At 45.6% G+C, this 26,978-nt stretch overlaps 1 protein-coding gene across 2 annotated transcripts in view; it reads left to right on the top strand.

Moving 5' to 3' along the window:
* POLR1D (RNA polymerase I and III subunit D) overlaps positions 1 to 18,038 on the top strand; it is a 50,141-nt gene extending 32,103 nt beyond the window's left edge. Inside the window, exons 3-5 of one of the 2 annotated variants that reach the window (XM_068111781.2) lie at positions 6,692 to 6,768; positions 6,880 to 6,959; positions 16,925 to 18,038. In XM_068111781.2, coding sequence (XP_067967882.1) covers positions 6,692 to 6,768; positions 6,880 to 6,959; positions 16,925 to 16,981 — 214 coding nt within the window. In that variant the 3' untranslated portion in view covers positions 16,982 to 18,038. The remainder of the gene's footprint in view (positions 1 to 6,691; positions 6,769 to 6,879; positions 6,960 to 16,924) is intronic. The other variant, XM_068111782.2, reaches the window with a different exon arrangement.
* The last annotated feature ends 8,940 nt before the right edge of the window (positions 18,039 to 26,978 follow it).

Below are 26,978 nucleotides of genomic sequence, written 5' to 3'. Positions count from 1 at the left end.
GGGTCCTCGGGGTCATTTGGGGTCTCGGGGTCATTTGGGTCCTCGGGGTCATTTGGGTCCTCGGGGTCATTTGGGTCCTCGGGGTCATTTTGATCATCGGGGTCATTTGGGTCCTCGGTGTCATTTTGGTCCTCGGGATAATTTGGGTCCTCTGGGTCATTTGTGTCCTCTGGGTCATTTGTGTCCTCGGTCATTTGGGTCCTCGGGGACATTTGGGTCCTCGGGATAATTTGGGTCCTCGGGGTCACTTGTGTCCTCGGGGTCATTTGTGTCCTCGGGGTCATTTGTGTCCTCGGGGTCATTTGTGTCCTCTGGGTCATTTGTGTCCTCTGGGTCATTTGTGTCCTCGGGGTCATTTGGTTTCTCGGGGTCATTTGGGTCCTCGGGATAAGTTGGGTCCTCGGGGTCACTTGTGTCCTCGGGGTCATTTGGGTCCTCGGGGTCATTTGGGTCCTCGGGGTCATTTGGGTCCTCGGGGTCATTTGGGTCCTCGGGGTCATTTGGATCCTCGGGGTCATTTGTGTCCTCGGGGTCATTTGTGTCCTCGGGGTCATTTGGGTCCTCGGGGTCATTTGGGTCCTCGGGGTCATTTGGGTCCTCGGGGTCATTTGGGTCCTCGGGGTCATTTGGGTCCTCGGGGTCATTTGGGTCCTCGGGGTCATTTGGGTCCTCGGGGTCATTTTGGTCCTCGGGATAATTTGGGTCCTCTGGGTCATTTGTGTCCTCTGGGTCATTTGTGTCCTCGGTCATTTGGGTCCTCGGGGACATTTGGGTCCTCGGGATAATTTGGGTCCTCGGGGTCACTTGTGTCCTCGGGGTCATTTGTGTCCTCGGGGTCATTTGTGTCCTCGGGGTCATTTGTGTCCTCTGGGTCATTTGTGTCCTCTGGGTCATTTGTGTCCTCGGGGTCATTTGGTTTCTCGGGGTCATTTGGGTCCTCGGGATAAGTTGGGTCCTCGGGGTCACTTGTGTCCTCGGGGTCATTTGGGTCCTCGGGGTCATTTGGGTCCTCGGGGTCATTTGGGTCCTCGGGGTCATTTGGGTCCTCGGGGTCATTTGGGTCCTCGGGGTCATTTGGATCCTCGGGGTCATTTGTGTCCTCGGGGTCATTTGTGTCCTCGGGGTCATTTGGGTCCTCGGGGTCATTTGGGTCCTCGGGGTCATTTGGGTCCTCGGGGTCATTTGGGTCCTCGGGGTCATTTGGGTCCTCGGGGTCATTTGGGTCCTCGGGGTCATTTGGGTCCTCGGGGTCATTTGGGTCCTCGGGGTCATTTGGGTCCTCGGGGTCATTTGGGTCCTCGGGGTCATTTGGGTCCTCGGGGTCATTTGGGTCCTCGGGGTCATTTGGGTCCTCGGGGTCATTTGGGTCCTCGGGGTCATTTGGGTCCTCGGGGTCATTTGGGTCCTCGGGGTCATTTGGGTCCTCGGGGTCATTTGGGTCCTCGGGGTCATTTTGGTCGTCGGGGTCATTTTGGTCGTCGGGGTCATTTTGGTCGTCGGGGTCATTTTGGTGATCGGTGTCATTTGGGTCCTCGGTGTCATTTGGGTCCTCGCTGTCATTTGGGTCCTCGGTGTCATTTTGGTCCTCGTGGTCATTTTGGTCCTCGGGGTCATTTTGGTCCTCGTGGTCATTTGTGTCCTCTTGGTTTTTTTGGTCCTCTGGGTCATTTGCATCCTCTGTGGTCTTTTGGGTCCTCAGAGTATTTTGGATATTTTTGGATCTTTGTTGAGCACATTGCATCGTTTACTTCTGAAGCAGATTGCATTGTTAATTCATGAAAAACATTACATAGTCGTTTTGGGAAGCACATTGCATCATTGATTTGTGAAGCACATTGCATCGTCGATTTGCGGAGCGCGTTGCGTCGTCTACTCGCGGAACGCGGCACGTCGATGCGCGGCATGTCGCGTCGTTGATTGGTGGAGCGAGTCGATTTGCGGAGCGCGTTGCGTCATCTACTCGCGGAACGCGGCATGTCGATGTGCGGCATGTCGCGTCGTCTATTCGCGGAGCACGTCGCGCCGTCTATTCGCGGATTGCGTTGCGCCGTCTATTCGCGGAGCACGTCGCACCATCCATTCGCGGAGCGCCGTCGATTCGCGGAGCGCGTCGCGCCGTCGATTCGCGGAGCACGTCGCGCCGTCTATTCGCGGATTGTGTCGCACCATCCATTCGCGGAGCGCGTCGTGCCGTCGATTCGCGGAGCGCGTCGCGCCGTCGATTCGCGGAGCGCGTCGCGCCGTCGATTCGCGGAGCGCGTCGCGCCGTCGATTCGCGGAGCGCGTCGCGCCGTCGATTCGCGGAGCGCGTCGCGCCGTCGATTCGCGGAGCTCGTCGCGTTGTCCATTCGTGAGTTTTCCCTTTCGTGCACATTGCATTGTTGATTGAACCCCTTTCGGGCTGACTCTTTAAGGGTTTTACACAAAACTCTGTTGTCTCTTCTTGTTTGCTCAAAACTGTATGGCGAAAATGGCATTTCAAAAGGATCTCTGCAGCAATGACTTTGGTACTTTCTGAATATGGGAAAGAACAATTGCCAATCTTGCATTAACGTTGATCAAGGTTGATATAAAAAAGGCAAAATATATTTTCAAGATTCCGGTTGAAGATATTTGACAAACATATAGATCGGGGGCTTTGGTTGAACATTGAAATCGGAAAATAGTAAGTGGGTGGAAAGCACAGAGGGTGACATGCCATAAAAGCAAAAGATGTGGAGAATTGACATTGTTTAAATTCCTTGGAAGTCTGATGTGTACAACAAAAAGAATATCTTCTTCTTTGTCTTATTCTTCTTTTTCTTTAATGGCAATAATTATTCCCACCTTCTTGTGGGGTTGGCCGGGAAAGTTTGGGTGAAGTATTTCACAAACTGGCTGGTCAGGCCTCACATTCAAGTAAGGTTAGGGTAGAAAATTGTAATTTATTTGTGGTGCCTGCGATAGCTCACCTACCTTTCTTGAAGGACACCGTGTGATCTTTAACATCTACCAACTAATGTCAGGAGACGAGACGCCCAGTTTAACGTCTATCCGATGGACGGAACACACAGTGGTGATTGGTGAATCACCCTACCTGTGAAACACCAAGATAGCAGCTTATAGTTGTGTTGGGATTTATACCCAACTCAAAATACTTTCAAATATTCAACTCAAAATATTCAAATATCCATATTTATTCAAATATTCAGTTGCTTGGATTCAACTCCAAATACTTCTCCAGTATAACATTGAGTGAAACGACACGAGGTGTGTTTGCGGCTAACATCCGGCAGAATGAATACCAAATGGCAACATGGATCGACTAACCTAAGTCATGAAACTTCTTGATGTTTCGTTTTGATTTTGTTTAATTTTTGAGCGTTTAAGAGTAAAAGCCAGAGATGAGGATCCAAAGCTGCTGAATCGTACAATTGTAGAATGGTACTCGGTTGGGCAGTGTGTAGCATGAGTCAATGGGACGTGTGGTGAACCCTTGACCCGGGATTGTTTTGATAACACGTGTCGGTTGTCCGGCATCGTTTTTGCTTCTCTCACCATCTGAAGCATTTGATTCTTTAGGGAAACGTGAATTGGTACCTGATGGAAAAGATGATTGAAGTCTGGAATGCATTTGTTTGTGTGCATTTGCATGAAAAACGGAATGGTGGAGTTCGGGGGTGGGAGGGAGGGGGGCTATGAGGGAAGGGGAGGGGGTGAGGGGGAGTTGATGGGAGAGTTGATCATGTGTGGCACTTAGGGAAGCGAAACATGTAACTCAACCCCTTTATAAAATGGAGGCCAAGTCTATTCGCATAGGATGCTGTTAAATTTATTTTAGATGTTTGTTGCTTTGTTTTTATTGACAGCTAGCCAATGCAAAATGAATTTATCCCCTTTATGTATTAATTTATTTATTAGGTATCTCTTTTGGCTGAACTGTGAATAACTCGTCAGCGTTTTAAAGTCGATGATTTGTAAAGATATCATTTCTTTCTGTTTTCAGCATCTACACGATAAGTAAATCGAGAGGTTCCGTTTGAGGTCTGGATGAGGCCCCAGTATGGTGGGCTAAATGACCGAAACCCCCACAGGTAGCAAAATTTCTAATTACCCTTGTGAGGTGAGTTGGCATGACTCGGTTGTTCACATTTCAAACGCTTAATTTGGCCAGCAGGACATTTTAACCGGCGTACTTGTCATTAAGCTGTCTAGTTTCGGCTCGATCCCCGACTGCCTTGGATTTAATTAAAGACTGCCATTCTGATACTGTGCCAGCGAGGGGCTTATTTCAGAACATGCCGTGCTTTGCTTGGGATATGAGGTCTGCATTTAGATTGCAGATTATAAAGATCCCATGGTAACTCAAAAGGTTAGCTGTGTTAGTCCAACTTTATAAAACAAACCTTTTAATATTGCTTCGTTCGCAACAATCTACAGCTATGTAAAATTTGATGCTTCAGCATTATTGAACACGTTTGATTACCTCCACCACCAAAGGTGCACGGAGGTTATGTTTTCACCCCTGTCTGTCTGTCTCTGTCTGACTGTTTGTTTGTGAACAAAATATCTCAAAAAGTTGTGGACGGATTCGGACGAAATTTGGCAGAGATGTAGCGTATTTGATCAGAATGAAATGATTAGATTTTGGTGAAGATCCGGATCCGGCTACTAGAATTTTAAAAGTGATTCTTCATCATTGGGAGATCGGGCCAAAAACTATGCATAGCAGATATCTCAAAAAGTTGTGGACGGATTTGGACGAAACTTGGTGGACCTGGACCAGTTGGGTGTCTGACAAGGACGATTCGATTTGATTTTGGTGAAGATCTGAATATGGATTCGGATATGGGAGTTATTTAATTTTTTAATGATTCTTCACCATTGGGAGATAAGGCCAAAAACGATACATAGCAGGGTTTCTCAAAAAGTTATGGATGGATTTGGACGAAACTTGTTGGATAGGTTGTGTGTGTGACAAGGCAGAATCGATTCAATTTTGGTGAAGATCCGGATCCGGATCCAGCTAGTAGAATTTTTAGGTGATTCTTCACCATTGAGTGATATGGCCAACCAGGCGTAGGTATGCTCTCTGCTGAGTGCCGTTCTAGTTTCATTGTATATTATTTGTTCTCTTGGAAGTCGAGTCTCATGGAAGAGCAGTGTGTCCAGCCATATTAACTGACAGTAGCGAAACCGATAGTGCATCCTTCCTCTTTGCGAGCACCATCCTCTTGGACCCGAGAAGCTTTAAATTCCATAGAATCCAAGAGAGACTGATGTAATTCTGGGCCTGTAGCTCATCGGTAAAATTAGGCACGGCACTGAATCGGCTCAAGGCCATCTCAAATCAATATCCGCCTCTGTGTCACCAGCAATCTGTGGTTTCCGTTTGTACCATCTACCGGATACACTGCTTCAACAAGTCCTCCCAGCCCAACAACCTGCACCATCAACAACCACAAGTTGCATTGTCATGCTAAAGTCTTCGAATTCCACTAAAACTCATACAACATCCTCATTTGAACGTATGTTGCTAGATTCCTTGAATGCCACATCGAGTACCATCATATGCAAACCCTCCCTGGGAAAACTCCGGTGGTAAAATAGAAGACCCATCACTATCTTCTCCTTTGGATGGACAACCACTAAATGCTAACAAGAAGTAGTGCCATCCACGTCTCTAAATCAATAGAGGAAAACCTCGAGCAATGTAACTGTGTTACCAATATGTCTCTGCACAGTTCCACAACTGGTAGATGCCCTCGTTCACTGTCCTAAAAATAAACAAGTTTGATTTAAATCCCTTCAGCTATTTTCAAGTATCACATTTTCACCAGCCATGACAGGTTTCACATCGCTCGGTGAAGCGGTTTCAGAAAAGGGATTTTTTTTTTTATATCGGCTTTCAAGCTAATATGGCTGCCACGCCACATGACATATGACCTTTAAAAATGTACACTGCATTCGGTATGGGTAGAGGATCACATTTGTGAAGTTTCATGTTGATCGGACAAGGTTCGTTTTTCTATCCAAGATGGCTGCCAAACCACATGACCTACGACATCATCATTTTCAAACGATATGCAACAATGGTGTTAGATGATATTTGTAAAATTTCGCATTGATAGGGTAAGCGGTTTCAGAGATAAAATTATTTATTATTTCCTTCAATCAAATATGGCTGCCACACAATGATGTTTTTGTGTTGATCGGCTGAGGTTTGTTACGCTTCTCGTGCTGAAAGACCACTACTGAAATTGTTGTGTGTGGTGACTGATGGTGCAATAGTGATGTCATCACTATTCAAAACATTGCTTGTATGGGACGTAGTTGGCTCATGGGCAAGCCAAATTGTAGGCCCAAAGTAGAGCCGTGTACATAGTTCTGGATTTAGTTTCATTTTTAGTTAAAGCAATTTATGAGAAAGAAAATAAATAAAAATGTTTCTTTTCAAAACATTTCTCTGTCTCACCTTCATACCTCGTCGACATGATCACTTCTTTTTGCCCCCACTTTCGTCATCACTTACCTAACCAACTCCTCCCCACCTCTATTCCCACCCGCACTGCCTTTCTTTGGAGAAATGTTGTTGAAATGAATATGTGCAGTTGGTGGATATCGAGAGTGTTTGTGAAATTCAATCTCCTGCCCACTTATCCTTTTTCTCACCCCCATTTCCCCATTGTTTTCCCATTACCACACATCTTAGCCCTGACGTGGTTTTCTGTGGCTACAGCATCACACACCCATCTGAAGACAAAATCAATTTGAGGATACAAACAAAAGGCAGGTGACAGACCTCGTTTTTATTTTTTAGCAAACGTTCACTTAGAATGCTGATATGGGAAATATAGTGCGTGTTTCATCTGCATCAAGAAGGAATGTGTGCTTCCATAGGACTTCCTGCCATTGATTCATTCAGGAGAGGTCTTTGTGACCTAACCACAGTATGTGAGCACGTCCTGGACATATTTGAGGTGAGCTCCTGATGACTGTGTTCATTCATGCCATCAAATGTGAACTGGTGTTCAATAGCCGTATTATTGATGTAGATGGACAGTTTGTCTAGATGTGTAGTTGTGTTGTGTTGTTTTGTGTGGGTGGTTTTTTGTGGTTGTGTGTACGTATGAACGTCCCTCTTCTGGTGCCCTCTCTGGCACGTGACGCTCGGACCCTTCTCCTGGGTTGTCCGGCTGACTACACAACCTCTTTGCTCCCTCTGGGCCCTGACTAGCTCAGCCTCTCTATGTCCAGCGCCGGGATACCCTATTATTTCACAAACTTTTTCCCATTTTGGCCTTATCGACGTCATTAATTTGCGACAGGACGACCCCCGTCTATGATATAGTCAGGTTCACTATGTAATTTCGTTGGAATTTTTGGGGGATTTGGAAAACGATATATTTTTGGAAACTATATTGTATAGTCAGTCAGAAAACCAATGTTGCTATTTGCACAGACTCCTGTATGGCGGCCATCTTGGATTTTCAAAATTGCCGCCGTAGAACTAATTTTTCTCAATATCTCAGCTTCTAAATAACATAGAGCTTTGATTCTAACGGCTAAACATACATTTTCAAGGGCCCCGAATCCAATGGTAACAAGTTCGATAAGCTAGACATGACCATAGAGCTCCTATGTGGCGGCCATCTTGGATTTTTCAAACTGGCCACCGTAAACTTGATGTTTCTCAATATCTCAGCTTCTAAACAACATAAAGCTTTGATTCTAACGGCTAAACATACATTTTCAAGGGCCCCGAATCCAATGGTAACAAGTTCGATAAGCTAGACATGACCATAGAGCTCCTATGTGGCGGCCATCTTGGATTTTTCAAACTGGCCGCCGTAAAACTGATGTAACTCACCTTCTAAAGAGCACAGAGCTTTGATTCATCATTGAGTAAAGTCATCATCTTCCTCATCATCGCTTTCGTTCATCACATCTTGAGAGTCCTCATCATTTTGGCACTGGATGTCACACTGACAAAGGTCTGTACAAGCCAAGTTGTTTGTTCTGCAGGAACATCTAGATGAAGAACAGTCTGTTTTGCACTGACATCTAACCATTTGAATGATGGCCTTGGGGGCTGGAGGCTCCTCAGTTGTGGTTGGTTTCACTTGTCCATCCGTGTCTTTGTAAAAGCCGTTTTGCAGGGGATTCAGCTGAGGATCCTGTTGAGCAATGCTTGCCTGGCCCCACACTCTGGCTTGGATATGGACTCTAAGGATGTGCTGCTTGAGAGCTCCAAGAGTAGGAGGAAGCCTGTCACTTTCTGCCATGTGTTTGCAAAAGAGATACCATCGTAGTTCGGGGATGCTGTCGATGTGGATGCCATTTGGAGAGTAAGCAGCGCATACAAAGTTAGCTAGTGTGGACAACATGTCCTCCGTCACTTCAGTTGCATCTGAAAGCATTCGCACGGTGTCTATGACATCTTCACTTGCCTTTTTTTTTTTTTTTTTTTTTTTTTTGTATGCAAGATCGAGGCTCGTGAAAGAGCTAACATTTATCACACAAAAAGACAAACCGACACACAAAACACAAAAAACAAGGGGAGCGGCAGACAAGATGGGGAGAGAGGGGGAAGGACACAAAAGAGAGGGGGAAGAGGGGGAAGGACACAAACACAACATTTGAGAACAGGGACATCGGGAGGACTTGGGGGGGAGGTGGGAGAGGAATAAAACATATGAACACTGCAAGGACTCTGGGGTGAATTACCGGGGGTAGAAAAGATCAAGGTTTTCGATGGGGGAAGATAAGAGATGGTGGTGAACAGCTGTTTTAAAGACCTGGAGGGAGGAGTGGGATTGAAGGGAGTGGGGGAGTTTGTTCCAGAGGCGGGAGAAAAGGGGAATGAAAGAGTGAAGGTGAGCAGAGAGCCTAGACTTTGGCAGTTTAACCATAAGAGGGTTGCAGGCAGATCTTGTGCGACCTGAAGGAATATTGGGGGGACAGAGCACAGAGAGAGCTGGGGGAGCAAGGCCGGAGAGGAGTCGGTAGAAGACAGAAAGACCACCAACCTGCCTGCGGTGAGTGAGTGAAAGGCCCTCGGTGTTGACTACATCGCAGGAGATTCCAATGATTCTGAAAGCTTTGGCCTCAACAGCGTGAAGCCGAGCAAGGTGTGAGGCAGGAGCACCAGCCCAGAGGGGGGAACAGTATTCCATTGAGCTGCGGATGAAAGCCTTGTATGTGGTGAGGAGCTCAGGTGTGCCAAGGAAGGACTTCGCACGACGGAGGATGCCCAGTCGGCAACTGGCTTTGGAGGCCAGCTTGGAAATGTGGTTTTCCCAAGAAAGATCATGGCAGATAGTGAGACCCAAAAGCTTGAGCGACAGAACTTCTTGGAGAGGATTGTTGAGAAAGTAGATGGGAGGGTTGTCCAGTCGGTCCTTTCGGAGAGACATTGTAAGAGTGTGAGATTTGTCAGGATTGAAAGACATGTTCCACTTGTTTGACCAGTCTGTGATTTTGTCCAGGTCTGCAGAGAGTGAGGAGGCTGCAGACTGCCGATCTGAGGGATGAGGAATGGAGCGACATAGAGTAGAGTCGTCAGCAAAGAGATAGAGAGGATTTTCAAGAGAGTCAGAGAGATCATTGATGAAGACCAGAAAAAGCACAGGGCCCAGAACACTACCTTGGGGAACTCCAGCCTGAACAGGAAGAGGAGATGAGAGAAACCCATTCAGGGCCACACGTTGACTATGACCAGAGAGGAAGTCCGCCAGCCATGCGTGAAGATTTCCATGGATACCAAAGGAGGAGAGTTTGGTGAGCAGAGCAGGGTGCCAGACCGTATCGAAGGCACGTGAAATGTCAAGGGAGACAGCTCTAATTTCCTGTTTGGCGTTGAGGACCTCCATCCATTGTTGAGAAAGCAGAAGCAGCATGTCCAGAGTAGAGTGACCAGGTCTGAAACCAAATTGATGATCAGAGATCAAGCCATTGGAGAAGAGGAAAGATTTAATATCTGAAGCAATGACGGATTCCATGACTTTGCTGATAATTGGGAGAAGGCTGATTGGTCTGTAGTTGCTGGGATCTGTTTTTGCACCTTTTTTGTGCAAAGCGGTGATGTTGGCTGATTTCCAGGCAGATGGCAGATGACCTTGAGCAAAAGAGAGGGTGAAGAGAAGAGAAGAGAAAGAGGGAGTGAAAGAGCAGAAGAACATGATTTTAGGACCCGTGGGCTGATGCCGTCAGGACCAGTTGCAGAATCAGAGTCGAGGGTTGACAGAAACTTTTCCACCTTGTCAGGAGGAAAGGACACAGAGTCCAGGAGCAGCTGGGTACGGTGGGTACAGAGAGGGATGGGTTTGGGACACAAGATTTAGAGGCAAACACAGAGTTGAGGCATTCAGCTTTTTCACGTGCGGAGTCAGCCGTTAAGCCGTTTGAGGTGAGGGAGGGGATGGAGGGGGAACAAACACCAGAAACAGATTTGACCAGACGCCACCAGGATTTGGAAGAGGGAGACAGATAAGAGAGTTCGGTCTTGAGAATGGTGAGATATTGTTTCCTGGCTCTCCTGAGGGTGGACACACACTTGTTTCGGGCTTTGTGAAAGGAAATGAGATTTCCTTCCGTTGGATTTGCTTTCCAGGAGACGAAAGCAAGTTGTTTCAGGGCAACAGCCTCACCACAAGATTCCGTGTACCATGGACGGGAGGAAGGGTATGACAACTGAAGACGAGATGGGATAAATCTGTGAATGAGAGAGACCAATTTACTTTGACATCAACTCATCCTGGGAATTCTTTCAGAGGCGGTAGAGATGGGAGACCAGTCCAGATGATTGATGGCTGCTTGAAGACCGTGCCAGTTGGCCTGAGTGAAATGCCAGACTCGTCGACGCTGAGGAGGCTCTCTGAGAATGGTCAGAGAGATGTCCACTTTGACAAGCACATGACCAGATGAGCCGATTGGAGCAGAAGAAGAGCAGCAGACATTTTCAGGGATGTTTGTCATAACCAAATCCAGAAGAGAAGATGCTCCGTTGACTGAGATCCGGGTCGGGAAATTGACAGATTGTGTCAGTCCCAGTGAGTCGCAGAAGTCCTTTGCTGAAGAGCCATGGCTGGTGAGAGAGGTACCCACACCCAGCCAACTGGCATGGTGACAATTGAAATCACCACATATGAGGAAGAGAGAGTTGGGATGGGTAGATAGAAGTTGGTCCATATTATCAGACAGTGAGATGTAGATGGAGTCATCGCTGTTTGGTGGACGGTACAACACACATATGAACAAAAGGTGGGAGCGAAGGGGAAGCCGTAGCCAAAGGTATTCCTGGGGGTGAGGTGGAGAGAGGGCAGTGGAGGGCGAGTGAAGAAGAGAGTTTTTTATAAAGATAGCAACCCCACCTCCAGGACGAGGCTCAGGTCTATCATACCGGAGGAGGGAGTAACCTGGGAGAGATACCAAGGCATCAGAGACATCATGAAGGAGGAAAGTTTCTGTTAAGCAGATCACATCTGGTTTGTCAGAAGCAACCTGTATGGAGAGGTCAGTCAGGTTTGAGCGAAGGCCCCGGATGTTTGAGGTCCATACCGTTAATGAAGAGGAAGGGGGAGCATCGGGTCCAGAACAGGGGGGGGGGAGGGGTAGGGTAAGATGTTGAAGAGGAGGAAGAGGTAGGGAGAGCTGTTGAAGGTGTGTCAGAGATTTCAGAGATTTCAGAATAGCTTGGAGAAAGGGAAGAATGGGGTGGACAAAAGGTTTGATGGAGATTGGGTGAGGCACAGTCAGGTGTTATTTGAGGAGGGGGAAGAGCGAGGCAGAAGGTTTGGGGAGATGAAGGTGAAAGTTGGAAGGGGGAAGAAGCAGGGAGGATGCTTTGAGGAGGAGGGGTGAGAGGGGAGTCTAGGAGGGGAGGAGCGAGGGAGAGTCTCGGAGGGGAGGGGTGTGGGGGGAGTTTAGGAGGGAGGGGAGGGAAGGGGCAAGGGGGGAGATTTGAAAGGGATGGTGATGGGGAGGATTTGGAGGGGAGGGGTGAGATTGGATTTTGAAAAGTGTACGATTCATGGGAAACGAACATTTTTTGCAAAATGAGTTTGAGACCTTCGAGTCAAAAATACGTTTGAGGACACTGGAGGAGGGGTGGAGTTCTGGATAGTTTAGGGAATGTAGAAAAGAGGAACTGTAAGAGATGGTATTATATATTTTTTTTTGAATGAATAGATTTGGTGAGCAAGACGAAAGCATCCTTTTGTAGGAAAAGAAGAAAAGGGTGTTATAATATATGAGAGAAAATAGTTGTTCAGGGGAGAGATTATACATTTCTAACCGCGTGATCGCGAACGAAGAACGAACGAACAAAAAGAACAACAAATAAACGAATAAGACCTGGGAAGGAAATGTTTTTTTGGGGTTTTTTTTTTTTTTTTTGTGAGTACAGATATTAAACAAGGAGGTACGGGGTGAACGACTGGGACGAAACAGAGAACAAAAATAATTTCAGCGCATTCGACGAATCGCTAAGAGAAAAACAAAACCACAAGGTCGGAGACGGTACGGTAGTCTAAGCCTACGAGTACTAGGCCGCAGAATACTCGATACCATTAACCGACGATTGTGTATACATGTACGAAAAATTAGCACCGAAAATTTTCCAAAAGATACGCTATAGGTACACACACCGAAAGATAGATACAGTCTCGACAAAAACACGATTGTGAAAGATCACTTAGCTTCGAGAGCGTGAGCGCATGGAGCAGCTTCGAAAAGACGTGACCTCGCCGTGATCTCGCGAGATCTGACATGCAGCCAGGTTGACTACTTTGAGGTAGACATGCAGCCAGGTTGCTTTGCCTATTCGAGAGAACCTCCCAGTGTTGTCTGCCCCTGTGAAAGCATGAAAGGCTGGCAACGCCTTTGCTCTTTCGACCCCTAGAGCTGTCCACAGTGGCTCTATTTGAAGTATTCCAGAGGCCATGGAAATGGATGTATTCCTCAGCAGTTGGTCATAGTTTGCTATGACTAGTACCAGGACATCTGTGTCGGGAGAGAACACCAACTGCGCATCATGTGGGTTTCGCTGGGATGCCAGCACGGCCTGGTGGATCAACAGGGTGTCAGCTTCTTCATGGTTGTTGTCCTCGAAGAGCAGGTCACTGTTGCTCCTAGTACGCCCTGAAGCAGACGTGATGATCAACTTGGATGAGTGACTGTTGTATTCTAGAGTTTTCGCTGCCAGATAGTCAGTCAGATCAGCCTTTGTTTTGTCATGAGAAAGGAATCTGCTCATTGGGATGTTTGATGTTGGTGTCATCTCTGACTTGATACTGTACTGCATCCTTTCCTTGCCTTGCCTTCTTTTAGCCCTGGTAGCACTCTTCAGAGAATCGTTTTTGTACGTGTCAAAGACAAGTATGATCTCATCACAATCTTTTGTTAGAGACATGAGTCTGTCATTGAAGCATTCACCCAGATCGTTGACTTTCACTACAGTGGCTGGTTTCTTTGTCAGCTTATGCACAAGTACCATCCCATCCACCAGTGCAATCTTCCGACTTGTAGGTTTACTAGATGTGGATGCCATAGTTCTTGTGTCCATTGGATCCTTTGTAGAACACTTGCAGCTGGTGTCTGCTGCTGATCTTCGGAGTGAATTTCTGCTCTTGCTAACTTGTCGAGGAGATGAATTAACTTCGACTTGTCAATGCATGGAAGAATTGTCCCATCTGGAGCAAACAGTGCTCTTGGTGTCACAGTGAACTCGTAATTTCCGATGGCATATTTCTGGTTGACGTCTCTGTTTGACTTGGCAAGGACCATGAGCCTTCCGTACAGTTCCTTAGTCTCCTTCAGATCCACAGTCCTGTCTCTGAGTTTCACTGTGGTTCTCTTGTTCCCAGACGTGAACATCTTGTTGTTCTCCTTCTTGACTGGTGCCCAGAGGCTAACATCTCCATTGATACGCTCCGACACGTAGTCTTCATACAACTTCTGACCAGTGACATCAATGTTCAAGATCTGTGGTACATACTCGTCTGGGATGTAAGCATTCGTTATCACATTGTGCAGCTTGTCACCTTCAGTGTCAAATGGATTCCCGTGACTCAGTATCGCAGCCTTGATCTTGTGATTGCTTCATGCTCCCTCTTGACTGCACTTGGACCAAGGTCATGATGTTCTGTGATGTACCCTGGGGATCAAACTTATTACTTTAGTAGCTTGTCCACCCGTAAACAGATTTTAAGTTCTCATGAACATTAGGAGTATCTGTGTGTTATTTGGCAGTATGCCACAAAGGCCCACAAAGGGCAAAACACTCGCAGTAGAATAGTATTTCTCATTACAGTCAACACAGTCAGGTTCAGCATGTCCAGATTTTAGATTTCGTTGGATTGTTTTTGGGATTTAGAAAAATCAAAGCTCCATCTTATTTTGAAGATGAGATCCTGAGAAACATCAATTTTACGGCGGCCAGTTTGAAAAATCCAAGATGGCCGCCACATAGGAGCTCTATGGTCATGTCTAGCTTATCGAACTTGTTACCATTGGATTTGGGGCCCTTGAAAATGTATGTTTAGCCGTTAGAATCAAAGCTTTATGTTGTTTAGAAGCTGAGATATTGAGAAACATCAATTTTACGGCGGCCAGTTTGAAAAATCCAAGATGGCCGCCACATAGGAGCTCTATGGTCATGTCTAGCTTATCGAACTTGTTACCATTGGATTTGGGGCCCTTGAAAATGTATGTTTAGCCGTTAGAATCAAAGCTCTTATGTTATTTAGAAGCTGAGATATTGAGAAAAATTAGTTCTACGGCGGCAATTTTGAAAATCCAAGATGGCCGCCATACAGGAGTCTGTGCAAATAGCAACATTGGTTTTCTGACTGACTATACAATATAGTTTCCAAAAATATATAGTTTTCCAAATCCCCCAAAAAATCCAACGAAACTTTAAATCTGGACATACTGAACCTGACTAATAAGGCAAAGTGAGCTTTGGGCAATGGCTCTTCTTCTTCACAAAACCAAATTCCTACCAACTTACCCCATTCACATTAAGCATGTTATTGGAAACACAGCTATTTTTTTGGCCTTGTAGAGCCTGTTCAATCACACTATTCCCCTCAGCACTTCAAGCAAGTGGTGCACCATCATAACACTACCGCCCACCAACCCGCCATCCCTACCTGTCATTTTTCTACCTATATTAACCCACCTAACCAAACCTTTTTACTTGCATGTTACTGTGTCCCCCTCCACTCTCTTTTCCTGCTTGTGTCCAAATATGGCCCCACTGACCCTTTTGTTTCCTTTTCACCTTCTACCAACTTGCTCTCATATGAGCCTCGATATTGTATGGAAAAAAAACAAAAACCAATCTTACATCTCAAAAAGAAATCGGCACATTGTCCTCAGGTAACAGCAAATTATAAATGGGCAGACTGAAGCATCCGATAAGCTCTACTGACAGGCGATGGTGCTCTTTTTATTCATGAGCATCATGGAGGGTAGGCAGATGTGTGCTTACCCTCCCTGATGCTCATCCACCATGAAAGTGGTGGAGATCTTGGAAGATCTCGTGAGATCTTGCCGGCGGCGGCACGGTTTTTCGAAGCTGTACACGTTCTCCACGTTTTCGAAGTTAAGTAATTGTTCACAATTGTATTTTTGTCGAAACTGTATTTGATCCACCACGTGGTAACCCGGGTTGCCCCATGATTTTTAATCATTTTACATAATTAATCAATGTATTTTAGGGGGTGACTTTGTGTCACAAAGGATTTTCCTATCACGCGAACCCGGGTTACACTCCCCCTAAAATAGATTAATTAATTATGTAAAATGATAAAAAATCACGGGGCAACCCGGGTTACCGCGTGGTGGATCATTTATCTTTCGGTGTGTGTACCTATAGTGTGACCCTAGGAAGATTCTCGGTGTTAATCTTTCATAAATTAATCGTTTCTGTTTGCCCCGCGTGTATGGCCTTGTAGCCTGAGGCTTCCCCCGTCGAAGTTTGTTCACTTAAGTTCCTTCCTTCGCTGTTTTTGCTTTGTTCTTAGATTTTTCCCTTCTCCCCCGAACATCTACTCTTGTTTAACGTTTTAACCCCGCCCCCCCAAAATTTCTTTTTTTAAATAAAAAATCAACATTTATTTCCCTCTCTCCACGTGTGCTGTTGTCTAATTGTGTGCTTCTGTCCACATGCGCTGTCCCGCCCCGCCCCCATTATCTCCTTGCCTTCCACCTTTTCCCCTGTTCATGTGACTCGTGGTTGTCCCTCTAAGCTCCCTCTCCCCATTGGTATTTTTGTGAATATAAGATTGTTCTTCACGATTCTGTTTAAATATGTTTAAACTTTCCCCTGCAGTGTTTTATTCAGTGGTATATTACAACATGCTGTTTTTCTTCCTATTTAAAAGGCTCTTTTCAATTTCCTGCAACTCATTCCACTTCAAAAAAAAATTCAATCTCTTATAATTCTTCCTCACTACATGATCTAAATTCACATTCATTCCACCCTCCTCCATCGTTCTTAAACGGATCGCTAACTTGAAAATCACAATAAACCCAATTTGTTATAAATGTTCGTCTTTCATTAATCATCCACTTTCTAAACTCCCCTTTGCTGTTTTTACTTGCAAACAAATGTGTGTTTGTGTCCTTCCCCCTCTCTCCCCATCTTGTCTAGCGCTCCCCTTATTTTGTGTTTTATGTGTCGGTTTGACTTTTTGTGTGATTAATGTTAGCTCTTTCACGAGCCTCGATCTTGTATACAAAAAAAAAAAAAAAAAAAAAGGGTGTAGTGAGCTTTCCAAGTCCTGTATGTAGTACAGTATTTCACAGCATTCCGTTAACCTCATTTTTTATCGCATACAGTGCAAGCTAACAACTGCCTCCCCTCCCCAACCCCCCACCCCACCCACCCCCACCTGCTCCCGCCCCCCCCCCCCCCCCTTTCTTCTTCTCGATGGATCAGTCTAGTGTTCAAGCTTATCAAGAGTCCCACAAAAATGAAGTTATGAAAGACTGCTGATCGGTGCACGGTGAACATCGGAAGAGCACAGTCTAACCTTGAACGTGTGCATTGTGCTACTACTTCCGGACTATTCATTTGTGCTTTACTTGCGACTTGATCCTTCAGGAACCTGCAGTTCAGATGATTGCACGATTAACAAGAAAAACTTTCATGGGGAGTGAATATCTGTTGACTTGCGATCACCTGAGTTATCTTGTGTGTATTGTTTGTTCCTCCTGTGTTAACATGTTTGTTTTTTTTGTAGTTGTCTTTGAATTACAACACATACACAAGGTGGTGCCAGATACTAAATAATTTGTGCATTTTGATTTGTCTGTGCCACAACTGCAGTGTTCTCTTTTCTCTACGAGTAGAGTACGCCTTGCTGAGTTGATAAGCGAGTAACCTCTCAAGATCTACTTCATATGGTATGAGGAGATCTTCGATGCAGTTATAACTGGTTCCTCACACTAATTGTCCTATTATTATTGTGGCATAAGTTGATGATGGACAAACAATGCTGTTGATTTTGGAGCAGGAATCTTTTGTTTTCACGAGGAGAACAGCACAGAATGGCCCAGCCGTTAAATGGTTCCCAACCTGATGCAGTGCCCTTGTGGGTCAGGGAAAAGGAATTTGGGCAGAATGCCAGGGTTCGCTCGTCTAAAAGACACCCTGGGATGTGTAAAGTCCACCAGCTAAAGCCATCAGGCGAGATGCTCAGCATAACGTCTGTCCGAGGGACGGAACACTTTGGGATACAACGACAGGCTGACGGTCGACAGTCAGCAGGAATCAAACCCAGATTGTATGGCTCAAGGCAAGTGCACTAGTAGCCTGGGAGCCAGCTCTCAGAAAGAGCCTTAAACATGGAGTTTGTTCCATCACCCTACAACATTAGTTTTCTGGTATCTTTCATGAGACCGGGTGTCACCTTCTATCGGTGCTTTCAAGGGAGATACAAGGAATTTTGTACCAATGTGTCAAATATTGCTGCGGCCTGAAATAACACATAAGATGAGATGTTAATAAAGCCTTTGCCGTTTAATAACTTTTAAATGGTGATAAAATCCAACTTTTTATAGGAACCTCATTTCTTGTTGCATTTGTGTCACAAAACAACAAACAGCATTCCTTTTTCCTCAATTTATGCCTTTAAAAAGCACATTTCCCCGACTTGAAAATGTTTTCTTGATGTAAGAATCCTAAAGTTTAGAAAAAAAGGCAATGATCTTCCTCTCAAACAGAAATTTTACTATTAGGATTAGAAATATTACCAACATCACCGCTTTGCACAAAAAAGGTGCAAAAACAGATCCCAGCAACTACAGACCAATCAGCCTTCTCCCAATTATCAGCAAAGTCATGGAATCCATCATTGCTTCAGATATGAAATCTTTCCTCTTCTCCAATGGCTTGATCTCTGATCATCAATTTGGTTTCAGACCTGGACACTCCACTCTGGACATGCTGCTTCTGCTTTCACAACAATGGATGGAGGTCCTCGATGCCAAACAGGAAATTAGAGCAGTCTCCCTTGACATATCACGTGCCTTCGATACAGTCTGGCACCCCGCTCTGCTCACCCAACTCTCCTCTTTTGGTATCCATGGAAATCTCCACGCATGGCTGGCGGACTTCCTCTCTAGTCGTAGTCAACGAGTGGCCCTGAATGGGTTTCTCTCATCTCCTCTTCCTGTTCAGGCTGGAGTTCCCCAAGGCAGTGTTCTGGGCCCTGTGCTTTTTCTGGTCTTCATCAATGATCTCTCTGACTCTCTTGAAAATCCTCTCTATCTCTTTGCTGATGACTCTACTCTCTGTCGCTCCATTCTTCATCCCTCAGATTGGCAGTCTGCAGCCTCCTCACTCTCTGCAGACCTGGACAAAATCACAGACTGGGCAAACAAGTGGAACATGTCTTTCAATCCTGACAAATCTCACACTCTTATGATGTCTCTCCGAAAAGACCGACTGGTCAACCCTCCCATCCACTTTCTGAATAATCCTCTCCAAGAAGTTGTGTCACTCAAGCTTTTGGGCCTCACTATCTGCCATGATCTTTCCTGGGAAAACCACATTTCAAATCTGGCCTCCAAAGCCAGTCGCCGACTGGGCATCCTCTGTCGTGCGAAGTCCTTCCTTGGCACACCTGAGCTCCTCACCACATACAAGGCTTTCATCCGCAGCTCAATGGAATACTGCTCTCCCCTCTGGGCTGGTGCTCCTGCCTCACACCTAGCTCGCCTTCACGCTGTTGAAACCAAAGCATTCAGAATCATTGGAATCTCCCGCGATGAAGCTAACTCCAAGGGCCTCTCACTCACTCACCGCAGGCAGGTTTGGTGGTCTTTCCGTCTTCTACCGACCGACTCCTATCTGGCCTTGCCCCCCCCCCCCCCCCCAGCTCTCTCTGGGCTCTGTCCCGCAAATATTCCTACAGGTCGCACAAGATCTGCCTGCAACCCTCTTATGGTTAAACTGCCAAAATCAAGACTCTCTGCTCACCTTCACTCCTTCATTCCTCTTTTCTCCCACCTCTGGAACAAACTCCCTCACTCTCTTCAATCCCACTCCACCCTCCAGGTCTTTAAAACAGCTGTTCACCACCATCTCTTATCTTCCCCCATCCAAAACCTTGATCTTTTCTACCCCTGCTAATTTCACCCCAATTCCACTTTTTTGAAATACCAACTTCTGTCCTGGAAGTCCTTGGTGTCCTTGTGTTTTATACTTCTCCCTCCCCCCCCCCCCCCTTCCCACGCCTCCTCCCCCCAAGCCCTCTCCCTTCCACACATCTCCCGGCTCTCAAATGTTGTGTTTGTGTGCTTCCCCTTCTCTCCCCATCTTGTCTTCCGCTCCCTCTTTTTGTGTGTTTTGTTTGTCTGGTTGATTTGTTTGTGAAGTAAATGTTAGCTCTTTCACGAGCCTCGATTCAGTATACAAAAAAAAAGTGGGGTGCCCGGACACTCAGTCATTTAAAATTTATGCAAAAGTTTCGTTTTCAGTACCAATTTGAAAGTAAGGGCCTATAGAACAATTTTGGTTCGAGTGTCAAGCACTCATATTAAAAAAACTTGGGGGGGATTTGGATGATTTTTTTCATCACGAATCTTCCCCATACCCACCTGCGTTGTCATCCGAAGCGTCCCTCAACTATTGTACCAAGTCAGATTTGTTGGTATACATCGTGGAAGCCAGTACGAGTAGCGCCATTTCTGTCGACGAGGAGCTAGTTGCGCCAGATGTTTACGACTTCATTGTTATTGACGGTGGAGTACTGATACACTCACTTCCTGGTACAACTGTCCAAGGAAACACCTTTGATTCATATTTCGACAAGGTATTCTGCCCAAGAGTTCGCCACGACTTGAAAAGATCGACAAGCGTAGACATTGTCTGGGACCTGTATCGTGCCCTGGCAATCAAAGGAGGCACGAGGGAAAAACGAGGAACAGGCACCCGACAACGCGTATCTGGTACTGCCGAAATCCCAGGAAATTGGCAGATGTTTCTGGTGAACATTGATAACAAGAAGGAACTGTTCTCATTCCAGTGAAAAAAGATAACAGAAGGACAGTTCCCAGATGACAAGGATGTCTACATCACTGCAGGTGATCAAGTCCACCATGTTGGAAACAGTCCACCAATGGATCAATGCAACCATGAGGAAGCTGACACTCGTGTCCGAGTACATCTCCTCCACGCCTTCCAAACATCGTCCCATGGGATGGTTCATACTGGAGACACAGATGTTGTCGTAATCCTTCTGAGTAATTTCCATCACATCGAGGCTCTGAATCCGGCCGCAGAAATCTGAATCTCCTTCAAAGCGGGAAAGACAACCAGAATGATCTCTCTGTACACTATCGCCACAAACCTGGGCACGACAACGTGCTAAGCCATGGCTCTCTTCCACGCATTCACTGGATCAGACAGCACGTCTTCCTTCAAGTTTAAGGGTAAGCGATACTGCTGCAAGTTGATGCACAAAGTGCCATCCCTCATGGAGGAATTTGCAACTATCGTCGACACTCCATTCCAAACATCGCCAAGGCTGAAAGAAGTGGCAACAAACTTTGTCTGCAGGCTGTACTCCAATAAGTCAAACGAGGACAATGACGTTGACCTCGTCCGAATGAGGGTGTTCTCACAGAAGACTAGGGATGTGGAGAGAATTCCCGCAACGAGTGATGCTTTGGATCAACATCTCAAAAGGAGTGTCTTCCAAGTGAGCACCTGGACAACAGCCCAAAGGTCCAGGATGCCTGTCAACAACCCCACTAATCATGGGTGGAAGGAAGAGGACAGCAAGCTGCTTCCCATTTGGACCTCGCTGCCGCTCACCAAGGATGTATTCCACCTGGATGTGCAGTGCACTTACACAAGTACCTGCAGTCTGTGCAAGTGCATGAGGGCAAAGTTGAAGTGCACACGTCTGTGTAAGTGCAAATGCGAGAAGTAGCTGGACCAGAACAATTTCCAATACTGACATGTATATGTGGTCGATTTGTTAGCCACTTTCTTATTAAAACTATTGTTCAAGGAGTTATTCAAGCAATTGTTTAAGTAGTTACTCACCACCATATTGTAGCACAGTTAAAAGATAAATTAAAATGTCACTATATCATTGGGTCCGAGTCTAATTGTCCAGTTTATTTTTTAAAAACATGTTTCAGCTTACCCGGCCTATGACCCTTGATCTTTTTTTGTGGATATGTGCCGATACCGGCAAAATTATTGCTTCTATGGGCAATATGCTTGAAATACAAGTTGCTACTCCTGATCCTGAATCCATACATACCTCATGTTCAGATCGGATCATCCAATCAAAAGTTATAACAGTTTCCATATTTTGCATAGGCCGGTGGGGGTCGGGAACACATATAACTGATAAAGATTATACTCGAGCACAAAATGTTTGGAAGAAGTTTAATATAAAGAATCTCGGTGAAAATCATGATTTATATCTTAAGACTGAAGTGCTCTTATTGGCTGATGTGTTTGAGGTTTTCAGAGAAGTTTGTCATAACAAGGATTCATATGGATTAGACCCTGCTCATTATTATACAGCCCCAGGGTTGGCTTGGAGTGCTATGTCAAAAATGACAAAACATGATTTTGAATTTAATCGGTGATGTAGATATGCTTTTGATGATAGAGAAGGTTAAAAGAGGAGGAATATCAAGTATATTCAAAGAGATATGCGGAGGCAAACAACAAATATCTTCTTGGTTATGATGCAACAAAAGATAGTTCTTACTTGATGTATTATGATGCTAACAATTTGTATAGATGGGCCATGTCTCAGGCTTTACCTTTTGGAAAGCTTAAATGGGTAAAAGAAAATAATTATGAAAAGGTTCTACAAGATATTGTTATAGATCGCGGTTAGATGTTATAGACCGAGCGGTGGTGTAAGACCGCGACCTAACAAAACTCACCCGATTCACCCAGACTTTGGCCGTATCGCACCCCAGCTGCTCAATGAGGGAAAAGACGAAAACGACGCAATGCAAAGAGGAAAATGAAGACAAACAGGTTGGAAATACTACTAAATTTATTGACTATTTACACACAAGCAAAAATAAAGCAGTCACGTTTATTTACAAGCACATAAGACGCAGGTGACACAGGGAAAATACTAGCTTATACAGACTTAATTAACTACCCAGGACAAAACAAACAAAGACGACTCACACGGGGAATTGCAGAGTGGATTGGCTGGAAGGCGGTGCGCGGCTGGAGGGGGAGGACGGCACGGAGCTGGCTGGAGCTTGATCCTGCACGGGACGTCGGGCGGGACCTCGACGGCCGCTGATGCCTCCGATCCTGTCGTGTGCGTGGGATCACGGGTCGGATCACGGGTCGGGTCACGGGTCGGATCACGGGTCGGATCACGGCCAGAGCCGACGCGCTGGTGGGGGGTCTGGCGTGACGGGTTCTCTCCTCTCTTCTTTTGTTTGGTCCAACCACTCCGTCTCCAACGCAACCCCTCAACGCAATCACTGAACGCAACCACTGAACGCAACCACTGACGACCAACTCAGCTCTTTGTGACCCTCCTTGTCTCGGCTCAAAAGTGCATCTCTGTTTTTGCTTCCAAGCTCGACTCTGTAAAAACGCATCTCCTCTTTTGGACACGCCCTGCCTTGGGTTATATAGGCCCCCGCCCCTCAACCTTTGCGAACCTCCCCGACCGCTCTTCCTCCGCCCTCTGTAGCCAAACCCCTGGCTCATGGTTGGTCGAGCGGGGCTGGTTCACTCCTCCCCCTCTATGACGAGGTGGAGACACGCCTTTCTTCCCCAACCCGGCCTCGTGGCCAATGGCGGCAATTGGATCGGAGGTAACTGGTGATGGGAATGGAAGGGAATCTATCTCTTTCACTGGTGCAATGGAGTATTTCTATTAATGGAAGACACAGCCTTACGCTAAAACACAGAATAAGAGATAACTATCAACAGGTATATTCTATTACTTGGCTGACGTGTATGCTTGTGGACTATGGGACGCCCTTTTGGTCTTTACACAGCTCCGGAGGCAGGAGGCACAGAATAAACAATAATCACAATAATACAGCACACAATCAAAAAAAATATACAGTCCTCATATTCACAACAATATTGTTATATCAAGTCAAAGTGAATTGGGTAAATCAAAGGTTGGATATTACACTACTCACAATAAGTTAGGGATATTGTGGGAGTGAGTTTATTTTTTTTATAGGGGTTGGGGTTATGGTATTGAAATCAAGAATGCTGTGTTTTTTCACACGTTAATAACCATAGAATTTGGATCAACAACTTTTTTCAACATAATTAATACACAAAATCAACCACACCAAAGAACCTGCCAATATCCTGAACTTATTGTGAGTAGTGTATTTGGAGGTTGATTTAAAATATCTGGAAGAACTACATAAGAAACATAAAGACTTGCCACATGCCCCTGATAAGATGAAACCAAAGAAGGAATGGTTTGGTGATTATCAACAATCATTTTCTACTAAAGGAAAGCCTGCAGAGGAACTACTTATGACAAAATATGATAAAGAAAATTATGTTCTGCATCAAAGGAATTTGAGACAATATTTGGCTGCTGGTTTGAAAGTAAAGATTCATAGAGTTTTAAATTTTAAACAGTCATTGGTTGAAAACGTATATACAAGAGTATAGTGAAGAGTATAGCAATAAAAAGTTATAAACATCAATTATATATGGAGGAGATAAATAAAAAGGCATTAGGGGCTTTTTATGATAGATTTATTTTAGATAATGGAATTGATAGCATCCCTTATGGATAGAAGTGTTAAGCAATAAGATAAGTATAAGAGTTAAGATAAATGATAAGATTTAAAGAGGGGCTGGGGGGGGGGGGGGGGTTAATGGGCTACCGCTGCCTTTTTTACTGATATATAAGTGATAGAAACAAGCAATAACCAAACCAAAGAGTGGAGAAAAATGCAGCCTTGGTATTTAAATAGAAACCATAACGAATGTGAAAAATATCAAATAAGTCTTATTGAAGAAATAACTAAAAGAAAAGTAAATAAAACTAATAAGAGAATAAATTTAAGTACAAATAAGTTAGAGGCTCCTCTCAGAGGAGTCAACATCCTTGAATGGACAGAAAATTTTGATGGTTGCCAAGAAATCAATGGGAAAATAATTTTCTACAATCTTACAATGATATGTGGCTCAGGAGGTGCTCAAACAAGGACATTAAGAGAGGTCTATCATTTCATCTCTGCTCAACAAAGATACTTGTACCAAGAACCAAGTTCCAACATATTGTTAATATTGTTGTGGATTTGTAATTGTTGTAAAGATCATCCTTTGTAAATGTCATGATCGTTGTAAATACCTCCATAATTGTAAAGGTCAAAGGTCGTCCCCTTAATTAATTCATCACATACACCTAGCCAATCTTAAGCCCTTCTAAGTAGTTATCTCTTTATTCTATGTGAGTTTAAGGCTCTGTTGGCCATTAATTGACACTCCATTGCACCGAATCAAATAAGAATAGCTCCCCTTCAATAATTACATTTCCCAGCCCAAACTCCCTCTCTGGGTAAAGCAGCTTCACAAGCATGGGGTGCGTGCCCTCTCATTTCGCTGCAAATAGTGAATACGTGCTCCGTGCTCTGTTTGAACAGGAGGGGTGGGGTCGCCGGGAAGAGGCAAGCCCAGGGCGGGGCTGTTCAGCCCCATGCCCAAATAAGGGAACAAGCCCGTAGCTCGCCACGAGGGGCGCGCCGTTCGGCGCCATGTCCAAATAAGGAGGCAAGCCCATGGCATTGCCATATAAGGTCACAGAGCACGGGGGGAGGGCGGTACCGAAACCGACGAGGGCGTGTCAGACCCGCGCTTGAGGATGAGATATGCGTGCGAAGATCGCGCAAGAGAGAGATGAGTGAGGGAGCCCCACGAGCAGTTCTACAGAGGGAGTTCTGAAGTGAGAGTTCTGTGAAGGGAGTTGCTTGAAGGTTCATGAGAGTTGCACAAAGTAGGTACAGGTCGGTGAGAAGGCACGAACGAGAGGCGTGATCTAGCAAGACTGAGAGAGAGAGACGTGAGGGGGTGCCTGGATTGCGGCAATAGGCCGACACCCTCTAGGCCCTATCGCCGGTCGGTGAGACGCGAGGCTGTGTTTGCCGGGTTTTCGCCTCGACCCCAAAGCGTGGATCGGAGCGCGTGCTTGGAGCCGGACCTCGACGCCTACCATCTGCCTGGACCCTCCTCTGCCGTCCCAAACCATCCCTGCCTTTCCATCCTTTTGTGTACGTGAGTTTGTTCTGTGTGTCTTGTCCCTGGGTATTAATTAAGCTTGTATAAGGTAATATTTGCACTGTGTCACCTGCTTTTTCCATTTTCCCTGTATATAACCTTGACTGCTCCTTTTGCTTAATGTGTGTAAATAATAAATCCTGTTACTCTTCTGTACGTCTTCTTCTTCTTCCTCTTTACATTCGGTCGCTTTAGAGGTTTCCAAATTGAATACCTGTGGCGCGATTTCGGCCAACGTCCAGGAATCGGGTTAGTCGGGGTAACTGTTCGGCCGCGGTGCCATCCGCTCGGCAAAACAACATCTTATCCGCGGTCCATAACAATATACTTGATGGTGATGAGTATGAATGAATGAATGAATGAATGATCGTTTTAAGGCCATTTTCCCCGCTAGAGCGGGGGTTAGCCTTGCGGGCCCCATGACAATCATGGTTCCCTGTTTGAGGCAATGTTTTTCTGGCCGGATGCCCTTCCTGACTGACTTCCTGATGCCTGACGATGAGTGTTGTAAGAAAATTAAATTATTCCCCAAAATAAAACACAAAGAAATATTAATTAGTGCACTAAGTGAGTATAATCAAATGCAGTCCCCCACCCCAATTCCTCCTTCCCCGATTCTCCCTCTCCTTCCTCTCCTTAATTTCCCTTCCACCACAAGTAGAAGGAGAATGGGGTGTCTGTAAATGCGCCGACTAACAGCGAACGAACGTACTGAGTGAGAATGAGCGTCAGCGAATGTCTGTTGAACATATTGAAATCTTGAGGATGGGAAGGAATTGGAGGATAAAATCTAATTGAAAATCCAGCGAGTCAATAATTAACCTTAATTTTCTCCATTGACTTCAATGTTGAAGTTTAGTGTGCTTCAGGACCCCCATTCTTCAACTACTATATATTGTTGCGAATATGGAATTTGGCCTCCATATCCGCTTGTAAATATTCCCCTATTTTCTCCGATACTCCCCAACTCTCCCTTACCCCATTCCCTAGTCCCATTGTCTGTAAACAACACCCATTAGAGCCGATCTTCCCCTTCATCCCCCCATTAAATGTCGTGCCCAGGTCCCCCGCACCACACGTAGACAACTTTCGGACATCTTCCTAGTTATTCTTAATCTATGTCAGTTAAGGACTTGTTTCCATTAATTATGACTCTTCGTTGCACCAGAATGTGATGATATGGCACCAGTAGGAGTTTAGGACCTTCCCATACCTCCCCGCATCTCTTCCC

This window comes from Myxine glutinosa, chromosome 4 (genome assembly GCF_964187855.1).
Source record: "Myxine glutinosa chromosome 4, kmMyxGlut1.1, whole genome shotgun sequence".
Taxonomy (NCBI): Eukaryota; Metazoa; Chordata; class Myxini; order Myxiniformes; family Myxinidae; genus Myxine; species Myxine glutinosa.
This window is presented reverse-complemented; position numbering and strand designations above follow the sequence as displayed.